Source organism: Pseudophryne corroboree, chromosome 6 (assembly GCF_028390025.1).
Source record: "Pseudophryne corroboree isolate aPseCor3 chromosome 6, aPseCor3.hap2, whole genome shotgun sequence".
NCBI classification, from domain to species: Eukaryota; Metazoa; Chordata; class Amphibia; order Anura; family Myobatrachidae; genus Pseudophryne; species Pseudophryne corroboree.
Window position 1 is genome coordinate 452,348,743 of NC_086449.1, and position 12,333 is coordinate 452,361,075.

Below are 12,333 nucleotides of genomic sequence, written 5' to 3' on the forward strand. Positions count from 1 at the left end.
TTGTCATCTCTGGTCAGTGACCTCCTGAAACCAAAACAGGTGTCGGTGCATCACTGCACGCGAGTCCTGGGAAAGATGGTAGCTTCTTACGAGGCAATTCCATTCGGCAGGTTCCATGCAAGGATCTTTCAGTGGGATCTGTTAGACAAGTGATCCGGATCGCATCTTCAGATGCATCGGCTGATCACCCTGTCCCCGAGGGCCAGGGTGTCTCTGCTGTGGTGGCTGCAGAGTGCTCATCTTCTAGAGGGCCGCAGATTCGGCATACAGGACTGGGTCCTGGTGACCACGGATGCAAGCCTCCGAGGTTGGGGGGCAGTCACTCGGGGAAGAAACTTCCAAGGACAATGGTCGAGTCAGGAGGCTTCCCTACACATAAATATTCTGGAACTAAGGGCCATTTACAATGCCCTAAGTCAGGCAAGACCCCTGCTTCAAAACCAGCCGGTGCTGATTCAGTCAGATAACATCACGGCGGTCGCCCATGTAAACCGACAGGGCGGCACAAGAAGCAGGATGGCGATGGCAGAAGCCACAAGGATTCTCCGATGGGCGGAAAATCACGTGATAGCACTGTCAGCAGTGTTCATTCCGGGAGTGGACAACTAGGAAGCAGACTTCCTCAGCAGGCACGACCTCCACCCGGGAGAGTGGGGACTTCATCCAGAAGTCTTCCAACTGATTGTAAACCGTTGGGAAAGGCCACAGGTGGACATGATGGCGTCCCGCCTAAACAAAAAGCTAAAAAGATATTGCGCCAGGTCAAGGGACCCTCGGGCAATAGCTGTGGACGCTCTAGTGACACCGTGGGTGTACCAGTCGGTTTATGTGTTCCCTCCTCTTCCTCATACCAAAGGTGCTGAGGATAATAAGAAAGAGAGGAGTAAGAATATACTCATCGTTCCGGATTGGCCAAGAAGGACTTGGTACCCGGAACTACAAGAAATGATCTCAGAGGACCCTTGGCCTCTGCCTCTCAGACAGGACCTGCTACAGCAGGGGCCCTGTCTGTTCCAAGACTTACCGCGGCTGCGTTTGACGGCATGGCGGTTGAACGCCGGATCCTGATGGAAAAGGGCATTCCGGTTGAAGTCATTCCTACGCTGATAAAAGCTAGGAAAGATGAGACCGCAAAGCATTATCACCGCATATGGCGAAAATATGTTGCTTGGTGTGAGGCTATGAAGGCCCCCACAGAAGAATTTCAGCTGGGTCGATTTCTGCACTTCCTACAGTCAGGAGTGACTATGGGCCTAAAATTGGGTTCCATTAAAGTCCAGATTTCGGCCCTGTCTATTTTCATTCAAAAAGAACTGGCTTCACTGCCTGAAGTTCAGACGTTTGTTAAGAGAGTGCTGCATATTCAGCCCCCTTTTGTGCCCCCAGTGGCACCTTGGGATCTCAACGTTGTGTTGGATTTCCTAAAATCACATTGGTTTGAGCCACTTCAGACCGTGGAATTAAAATATCTCACGTGGAAAGTGGTCATGCTTTTGGCCTTGGCTTCGGCTAGGCGGGTGTCAGAATTGGCGGCTTTGTCCTGTAAAAGCCCCTATCTGATCTTCCATATGGACAGAGCAGAATTGAGGACGCGTCCCCAATTCCTCCCTAAGGTGGTATCAGCGTTTCATTTGAACCAACCTATTGTGGTGCCTGCGGCTACTCGGGACTTGGAGGCCTCCAAGTTGCTGGACGTAGTCCGGGCCCTGAAAATCTATGTTTCCAGGACGGCTAGAGTCAGAAAGATTGACTCGCTGTTTATCCTGCATGCACCCAACAAACTGGGTGCTCCTGCTTCTAAGCAGACTATTGCTCGCTGGATCTGCTCCACGATTCAACTTGCACATTCTGCGGCTGGACTGCCGCATCCTAAATCAGTAAAAGCCCATTCCACGAGGAAGGTGGGCTCTTCTTGGGCGGCTGCCCGAGGGGTCTCGGCTTTACAACTTTGCCGAGCTGCTACCTGGTCGGGATCAAACACGTTTGCAAAATTCTACAAGTTTGATACCCTGGCTGAGGAGGACCTTGAGTTTGCTCATTCGGTGCTGCAGAGTCATCCGCACTCTCCCGCCCGTTTGGGAGCTTTGGTATAATCCCCATGGTCCTTACGCAGTTCCCAGCATCCACTAGGACGTCAGAGAAAATAAGAATTTACTCACCGTAATTCTATTTCTCGTAGTCCGTAGTGGATGCTGGGCACCCATCCCAAGTGCGGATTGTCTGCAATACTTGTATATAGTTATTGCCTAACTAAAGGGTTATTGTTATGAGCCATCTGTTAGTGAGGCTCAGTTGTTGTTCATACTGTTAACTGGGTATAGTATCACGAGTTGTACGGTGTGATTGGTGTGGCTGGTATGAGTCTTACCCGGGATTCCAAATTCTTTCCTTGTTGTGTCAGCTCTTCCGGGCACAGTTTCTCTAACTGAGGTCTGGAGGAGGGGCATAGAGGGAGGAGCCAGTGCACACCAGTAGTCCTAATTCTTTCTTAGAGTGCCCAGTCTCCTGCGGAGCCCGTCTATCCCCCATGGTCCTTACGGAGTTCCCAGCATCCACTACGGACTACGAGAAATAGAATTACCGGTGAGTAAATTCTTATTTTCAACAATGAGCACCCATTAATTATCGCACCTGAAAAAATAATTGAATTCTGCCTTTACTATGTTGTATTAAATACAATGAAAGTGTAGTAACGGGGGAATTCAATTGTTATCGTGGGTTCCTGCACACATGCGTGCCCACTGGCAGCTATTCAAATATTTGTGCAAGCGGGCATGAGACCTTAATTTCCGCTCACTACACCCAGGGGTGGCTTGCTGAAATGTGCGAAAAGTGACCAGTTTGGGCTTTACGCGGCTAAATAATGGGGCACAATAATGGGGGACAATTTAATATCGCCCCACGATCTCCAGTCACTTTTATACGGGAGATCAGGTGTAATTATTATTATTATTATTATTATTATTATTACATTTTATTTATAAGGTGCCACAAGTGTTTCGCATCGCTGTACATAGGACCGTACAGGGAGACAAAACTTAGCATTACAGTAAATAAATAACAAAAATAGAGTACAGGTATCAAAGAGCACCACAATTCTCAAAACATAATACAGCTAAGATGTAAGTAGCGAGGGAGTAATCATCGTACTACTTGGGGCTGGCGGCCATAGATAGAGATGAGCCTTTACCAGCCGGAGAAAAAGTGGGTAAACATGGTCGCTGAGTAGGAGAGAGCTGTGAGTAAAATGTGTCGAGAAGAGGGCTTTGACGACAAGAGGAAAGAGGGCCCTGCTCTGAAGAGCTAACAATCTCTAATTAAACAATTGGATTCCCCCTTGTGGATTCCTAAAGTAATAGGAGATAGCAAGTGGAACCTAAGTTCTTGCTTTATTCCTATCCTTTTTTCCCCCTTTAAAGCTTCATTTATGATTTCATAAATTGAAGACCAAATCCAGGAAAGTATTTTAGTGTAGTATGCTCAAAACTAACCAGTTACCACAATCAAAACGCTATGTGTATTTACATGTGTACAGTGAATACAATTTGCATAGGAGTTTTTCTGTGGTAGTCTTAGGGGTATATTCAATAAGATTCTGGTCCATTCCGACATGCATTTGTCGGATTGGATCCGACAACCCCTATTCAATAAGAGTGGCCAAATCCGACTGTCGGATTTGGCTGATGTCCGTGCGGCTGTCAGCAGCTCCCCGTGTGTGAGAACACAGGGAGCTGCTTGAGCCGCACATCACGGCCGCCCAGTGCTGCGCTGCAAGGAGAGAGGTGCCTGGCCGGAGATCGGCCGTCAAGGTACCTCTCATCCCTGTAGCCTGCTGCACCGCTCCCCGTCTCCTCACCTTTTTTTTTTTTTTTTTGAGTCGGAAAGGGGGCAAAAACCTGTCGGATTTGGCCCCGTTTCTGACAGAAGCATGCTGGTCGGTGATTATTCTGCCGATCCACGTGTTTTGCAACAAGTCGGGAATTCCAGACTTGTCGGGGGAAAAAATGCACTTTTTGAGTAGTTTGGAACCCCTTCCGACAAGACGGCAGCATCCGTCTGCTATTGAATACACCCCCATATCTATCAAAAAAGATTTGAGGTGCACAAGTACTTTTTAAAGGTATTACAATATATTTTTTCTCTTCTTGGTTTTTATTTGGTGAAATCCTATTCATATGGTTTTGTGGAAAAAAGAATAATGAATTAAGAGGGAACTTTGGACTTTTTAATTTATTAGATTGTTATACTGTTATCACTGGTTTGTGTGTTATCAGTGCCATAGTGTTCACTGATCATTAAAGGTTTCCGTATAGTGTTGAAACATGCTGACTCCCATCTGTTTTTTGGTGGGGGGTTTTTTAGCTGCTGTTTGGAAGTGTAATGAGATCTTTTATAACTTTTAATTTTAACTTGTAAGGCCCTAGTACAGCTTGCAATAAAATGCTGTTTGCAAAGATTTTAGTATGACTTGCCTATTCAATTTTATGGCTTGCCTATTTTATAATTACTATAATTTTAGTGTTACTATTTATATTTGATAAATAGACTATATACTGTATAATTGCAAAAATGTTATGCTGTGGTTTCAAAATGCCACTAAACATTTATTATTTTAAACGTATATTCTATTTAGTGTTATTGTATGTTGACTACTATAATTTTATTTTCAGTATTGTGACTCCTTGCTCTGAAACTTCTTACTTTTTTTTTTAAACATAGGAACAATTTTCGTGAACGACACCTGATGGCTGCAGTAGTTCTTACCTAAGAGAGCTCCAGATGATTTTTCACCTTGGAGAAGTTAAAAGGATGTCCTTGTGGGCCAAAATCAAAACAGGATATTGTTGAAATCTCAAGAAAAACATAATTCCTTTTGTGAAGAGAAATATTTTGGAACATTCTATGACTAGCCTTCAATATTAGAACATGGCTAAAGAGGACTCCTACATTAAAATGGAACCTAATCTTACAGTGGAACAATTAGGAGACACAAACGTTGAACATGATGATGAAACCGTTGGTGATGTTAGTCATGCACAAGTAAAGCTGGAAGTTGAGAACCCAAAACAAGTTGAAAGCAGTGATGAACAAGAAGACAAAGAACAACATTGTGCTGATACCTCAAACACTTTATCTACTGAAAATGAGGAAGAATATGGTGTCCTATTTTCACAATATACTACCACATTGTATGATGCAGCAATGGAGGCTGTTACACAAAGCATACTTACAAACAAAAATATTAGCAATCGAAAAAAGTCCCCAGCTTGGAACCATTTTTTCATTTCTCCTCGGGACAGTACCAAAGCTATATGCATGTACTGTATGAAAGAATTTAGCAGGGGCAAGAATGAAAAAGACCTTAGTACAAGTTGTCTTATGAGACACGTAAGAAGGGCACACCCTAGAGTTCTCACCTCTGAAAATGGTAATATGCCAGGGATTTCCTCCTACTCTCCCCCTACATTAGTACTACCTCTGCAGTCTCAAGATATTGTGGACACCAATATTACCCCTACTAAAATCAGAAAGCTCACATCAAAAATGTCTCCTCCAGAAAAAATAGTGGAGGAACCTTCGTCTGTGCTCTCTTCAGATGAAATATCCTCAGACTTGTCGATATCTGAAAAAAATGGTAGAGATGAGGTTACTGTTTCTCCTTCATCTTTACAAAACCATCCGTGTGATGAAGCTGTGGAAAATATTACAGAAAAGCAAATTTCAACTCCAAAAAATTCATCTGGTTCTAGAAGAAGATCTGCTGTATGGAAACACTTCTATTTATCTCCATTGGATAATTCAAAAGCTGTTTGTATCCACTGCATGAATGAATTTAGCAGAGGCAAGAATGGGAAAGACCTTGGTACCAGTTGCTTAATAAGACACATGTGGAGAGCCCATCGTTCAATTGTTTTGCAGGAAAATAGCGGAGGCACAAGTTTACCATCTCCTTATTCTATTCCTCCTACACTGTTGCCATCCCTTTTGCCAGCAGACAGTGAAGTAGTTGCTACTGCAGTGTCTCCAGGAAAGACTGGAAAAACTATTTCTGTACCTTCCTCCCCAGAAAGAGTATCAGAAGAATTGCAGTGTAGTGTTCCAAATGGTGATTTAATTGACAAGGGAACAGTTTTGCATTCCTCAGAAAATCTAGGTGAAGCATTGATGTCTTCGTCTGAAAAGTCCAATTTTCACAGTTCACCAGCATATGAGACCCCCGTCCATTTTCAGCAAAACAAAAAAGCTATGAAAAGGTTAAAATCTGAGGTTTGGCACCATTTTACTTTATCACCAACTGACAGCTTAAAAGCAGTTTGCAGATATTGTAATTGCATGATCAGCAGAGGTAAAAAGGGGGATTTAGGAACAAGTTGCTTAATGAGACATTTATATAGGCGACATCCAGAAATAGTTTTGAACCAAAAAAGCTTTGATGTGAGTCTGGCCAATTCTCCTTATGCTACCTTAGCATCTGCAGAGTGCTCATCCTCAAAAATGACTGAACTTACATCTGTTGCGACTCATGATAATCAAGTTGTTTTTCCTTCAAACAGCAAGAAGACCTCAAAACTGTGGAATCATTTTTCAATTTGTTCTGCAGATTCGACTAAAGTTGTATGTATGCACTGTGGACGCACAATAAGCAGAGGAAAAAAACCAACCAATTTAGGCACGAGTTGTCTCCTGCGACACTTGCAGCGATTTCACAACAATGTGCTGCAAAACAATGGTGTTTCAGAAGCCTTACCGACTGCCGATGTACACCTTCCAGTAAACGCTGGTTTTACTGCCTCCTCTTTTGATGAAACCAATGATAAATTTAGTGATTGTCATCCTGTTGCCAAAAAAATCACAAGTCTTGTAGCGGAAATGATTGCACTTGATGTTCAACCTTACTCGTTTGTAGATAATGTTGGTTTTAATAGACTTCTTGAATACCTTCAACCTCAATATTCATTGCCATCTCCATCCTACTTTTCGAGGATTGCAATTCCAGATATGTATGAAAATGTGAAACACATAATTGTCTCGCACTTAAAAGAAGCAGAGAGTGGTGTAATTCATTTTACCGCAGGAATCTGGATGAGCAGTCAGACACGAGAATACTTGACTCTTACTGCTCACTGGGTTACATTTGATTCTACTTTCAAGCCTCAAAGTGAAGATTATCATTGTTCAGCACTTCTACACGTTTCCCAAATTGATTGTGATTATAATGGCGTCACTGTTTTAAAACATCTAGAATACTTGTGGGAGTCCTGGATAACTGCATTTGGGCTTCAGATAGGTATAACAGTTACAGATAATCATAGCATAGGAAAAACTTTAAATGAAAGTGATCATTCAAGTGTCGAGTGTTTTGGACACACAGTTGACCTGATTGTAAATGAGGCTATTAAAAGTCAAAGAATGGTCCAAAATCTACTGAGCATAGCGAGGAAAATTTGTGAACGTGTTCACAGATCAACAAAGGCAAAGGAAAAACTAGCAGAGTTGCAAAAGGAATATGGATTGCCTCCACATCATTTAATTCAAGATGTTCCCTCAAAATGGAATACATCATTTCACATGTTACAACGGTTAATTGAGCAGAAAAGCGCTATTGATGAGATGTCAATTGAGTGCAGTTTCAGAGAGCTGATAAGTTGTGACCAGTGGGAGGTCATGCAGTCAGTCTGCCATGCACTGAAACCCTTTGAGGCAGCCAGTAAAGAAATGAGCATGCATACTGCTACTTTAAGTCAGGTAATTCCGATGATTCACATTCTTAACCGAAAGATTGAAATGCTATTTGAGGAAACAATGGGAATAGATACCATGCTTAAATCTCTTAAGGAAGCTATGGTTTGCCGCTTATCCTCAACACTTCACGATCCTCGATACATTTTTGCAACACTTCTGGACCCTCGGTACAAGGCATCATTATTTTCAGAGGAAGAAGCCGAGGAATATAAACTAGGATTAATCAGGGAACTGGAATTACTAAATTCTACCTCAGACGATGCACCTGTTCTGAATGGGTGTAACAAACATTCACCACCTAAACACAAGGATGACAACATATGGTCACTTATGGCCAATATGAAAAGGTCTACAAGTGTAAAACAGAAATTACCTGAAGATATTGTGTTGACTTATTTAGAAGAGGAGGTGCTTGAGCATAACTGTGATCCACTAACTTACTGGAACATGAAGAAATCTTCATGGCCAGTTTTGTCCAAACTGGCAGTCCGATTTCTTGGTTGTCCACCCAGCGTTATTCCTTCCGAAAAACTTTTTAACACCTCAAATGAAAGTGGCAGTTTTAACCAAACTAGGTTAATGATGGAACATTTTGAGCAGCTAATCTTTTTAAAAGTTAATCTCCCTTTAATTTACTTTCAGTATTGAAAATTGCCAGGTGAAAATTCATGTAGCTTACTGAATAACTGAATTTTGTATGTTTGTTAAATCGCTCCTATAGGGGCCATGTATGACATTGAATAAGTGACTGTAATTTTCTATTGCGTTCCAATTTTTCGCTTTAAATATTGTCTACATGTGCCTTACTCAGTTCTTCAGGCAGCCAGATCTTGTATATTTTTTTTTATCACTATAGAAAGTCAGTCTTGTCATACCTAGGAAATAGTTTTTGTTTTCATATTTGTAAATACATATGTAAAAAGTGAATCCTTTTTGTTATAGAATGGGGAAAAAAAAGATGTAAACAGTTTTATTCTGTAGTTTTACTTCAATTATGTACAAAATGAAAAGGTACTGTATTTTAGTCACATTGCTTTTGATAGTGTTTGTACTTGTGTGTTTTAAATAAAGCTGCATTTAAATATCAGGTTATTTTTCCATCGTAGGTGCTCAGTTATTGTAGTCTGTAAGAGCCATTTGCATAATACATAAGATTTAATTTAAGCAGGTGCTAAGCACTAATTCGGACTGTCCTGCTGTGCTTTGATAGTGGTTTCCACAGCCAGCTTCATCATCACTTAGTAATAAAACTATTGATCTTTGGCTCCTGCAGTAAATCAGACTCCCATATCAAGTGTGCAAAAAATGCTGTTTGAAGAAACAATGGGGGTAAATACGGGTGTGTTAACTGTAGAACGCAATTTTCATTTTAATTCTTTGTTCACAGAGTTAAGTATGAAGCTGAGCTTACTGGCTAACTAGTTTCATGCTGTAAATAGTGATTCATAACAGGCTCATCCTGTAGCCTCCAGTTGTTTGCAGCACGCAACTAGTTAGGCAACTGATCTGGCCAACAGCCTAGCTGTGTATATAACTTAAGAGCCTCTAGAGTCGCATTTACAGTGTAGAAGACGTTAAGTGGTCAGTCTACCTGACTGTACAGCTTCATTCTTTCAAAGACAAGTTTGAAATTAAAACCTTTTTATCCAATATTTAATGTACCTCTTAAGAAAGTGATTGTTCCATTGTTTGTTTTTTCAGAAAATTTTCATTATAGTGAATTTGGTTCATGAAGATGACATAAGCCCTATTGGTCACTCATTTGTAATAAAGAAAAAATGTTTACGATCTTCAGTCGGATTGGTCTTGAGTCTAAAGCTATGTACACACCTATACAATCATCGAGCCATTCCTTTTGATTCCTGACCCGTTCATGCAATATTTTAATAGGGTGAGCACACCTTCGATCATGTTTTATTGGAAGAAAACAGGTTGCATCTGAAGATCGACATTGGACAAAAGTGAAGTGTGTATGCACTTTCAGCCGTTCTGTTCAGTGCTTCTCCAGCAGCAGCGCTGTCTTTGTGGGCAATCATAATTAAATCTGTCATGTGGCTCGCTACGTAGTCTAATAAAAATTAAATATTTTTGGGCGCAACCACCTTAAATTAATCAATTTAAATAAATATGTTGATCACAAAAAATGCTGCTCCCAAGAAGCAGTCTGGAATACTTCAACCAATACAAGATACAAGACAAAATTGTAATTTTATGCTTGCACTCTTTATACAATTCAAAAGCTTTTTAATAACAAGCATATCCACAATAATTAAAATTAATTTGACTAAGATGCATATAATTAAAATTGTCAAAACATATACATATATATTTATAGAATAATCCATATTGTGCCCACTGCCAGTAATTATTGCACAGTGATCAATAGCTTAACTTGTTCTAATATTGTAAGGAGAGCTTGTCTTAACAGGGCTTATGCTTAAGTAGTAGCTGCAGTTATTATTTTACAGTGGTGCTTACATTAAATTTAATTGGTAGCCAGTTTAGCATTTGTGAAATTAGAACATAGTATTCTGTGCTGCCAATCCCCAAGCTAGCACTATGCTTAACCTCCCCCTGTATGACCAATATCTCACCACAAATGACTGCCACAGCGTCCTGGTAATGACTGTCTTCCCCAGCCGCAGACTGATACGTACTTTTATTGATGTTTACAGGTGCATATGGCATTGAGATTGTGACACTGCAATAAATGTAATGGAGGCGATTCAATTGAGTGACGGGAGATCGGGGGCCGATATTCAGCTGTGTAGCAGTGATCGCGCCCTTCAGTGCTGGGGTTAGGCGTGTGAAACTGCTAAACCAGAATAAAGTTCTGGCCACCCAAATGGGATTGCTTTTTCGCACATTTCTGCTCGCTACCTCAGGAGGCAGCAAGCAGAAATGCTGGAGTAATCAATTGAATTCTGCCTAATAACTTTATCTACTCCATAAAATGTCACTTGTTTTCAAGCAATGCTATGTTCAAATGTATTTTAGCAGGCTCCTTATGCATACACCTTGTATACTTTAATTCAGAAACTACATGTATTATCTAGCCCTCTTCAAGCCCATTATGCAAATTGTTTAAGGTGGGTACACACGGAGCGACGTTTACTTAATTTCTAAGCAATCAGACTAGATTGCTTAGAAATTAAGATCACATCGCCCCATGTGTAGGGGTGCCGGCGACAGGACTGCACATCGCTATCGCCAGTGCTAGATTGTGCCTGCATGTAGACCAATCTAGCAGGTTGCTCATTTCACCGCTGGATGAAATGAGCGCCCATAAGCCCCCCCGCATCCGTCCGTCCGTCCCCCTCGCTCAGCACATCGTGCTGTGCTGAGCAGGGGGAGAGAGGTGTGCTGAGCAGCACACCTCTCCCTCCACATCTCCCGTCTGTACGGCCCTTTATATCTGGCCTCAGTCTAGCCTGAAATCAGTAGTTTGTACAGTGTTACAATCTTTTTTTCCAATATTTAAGACTCGTTTTGGGGATTGCACGTTAGATTGTAAAGGTGTGTACACACAAATCGCCACTTTGATCCAAACGCAAGTAAAATAAAAAATCGCTTTGAAAGTATGATTGTACAAGTGTGTACCTAGCTTAAGTAGTCCGTTACAGAAACAGCACAGTTCATGAACAGCAAAACAGTTGTAACACTGCATATAGGGCATCAATATTGTTCTACATTAATCATTTTTATGTTGAGTAATTGTAATGTTCTATTTAATATTAGTGTGTTTTTAATGAGTCCTTTGTAAAATGTCTAACGCTGTACCTCTGATTTTAAAATGTAGCCCTGCACACAGTGGAAATTGATATTCTCTCGGGCCACTGCTTATACTCATCTTGTTATACTTCTGATAGTTGCATTGTCCCAACTGTTATAAATTTAAAACCTTCTACATATCTGTAACAAATCAGTGAAAATGTTCTCTCTAAATTTCTACTTTCAAATGTAAAATTGTCAACCGATTTGAATAAATGGTTGATTTGAGAATACTTGCTATTGGTCCTGTTGGGCAAGCATTGCAGGGTTTTTCTTTTTCTGCTGTATAATATCTATTACAATTCATTGTAATTTGTGTTCAAGATACTGTACTGAAGTCTGACCTAATTTTTACATCTATGTATTAGTGTATTTATAAATGGTCAACAGATGTTTCTGAAATTAAACCATTATTTACATCATTCTCGTCTCCTTTTTAAAAACTTCTAGTGCAATAACACTTTTGTTTATAATCCCAAAGTACATGGGCTCCTATCAATGCTTATTTTTTTGCAACCTGTTTTCTTTATGGTACATTGATTCAAAAGGTTTGAGTAACGTACAGATGTGCCCTCATACATTATTGCTTCAGCCATGCCAGAGACTCTCATCATACCGCGTGCCGCGAGACTCTGCTAGCGGCGGGAGTTTTTCCCCTAAAAATGAATCCCAACCGGATGCAATTAGGAGACTGTGTGCTGATTAATTTGATATGCTACGTATTTCGGTGTGTGTGACTTGAGTCTGTGAATTTGGACGAAGTGCTACAATGTACAGTAGCAGCTGCTTTGGTTTTTTTCCAACACAAATTCTGTTATC

The 12,333-nt window shown here is 41.0% G+C and overlaps 1 protein-coding gene across 2 annotated transcripts in view; it reads left to right on the forward strand.

The window, feature by feature from the left end:
• Positions 1 to 11,936, forward strand: part of ZBED4 (zinc finger BED-type containing 4) — a 51,186-nt gene extending 39,250 nt beyond the window's left edge. For both annotated transcript variants that reach the window (XM_063927127.1, XM_063927128.1), the window contains one exon: positions 4,720 to 11,936. In XM_063927127.1, coding sequence (XP_063783197.1) covers positions 4,927 to 8,391 — 3,465 coding nt within the window. In that variant the 5' untranslated portion in view covers positions 4,720 to 4,926 and the 3' untranslated portion in view covers positions 8,392 to 11,936. The remainder of the gene's footprint in view (positions 1 to 4,719) is intronic.
• The last annotated feature ends 397 nt before the right edge of the window (positions 11,937 to 12,333 follow it).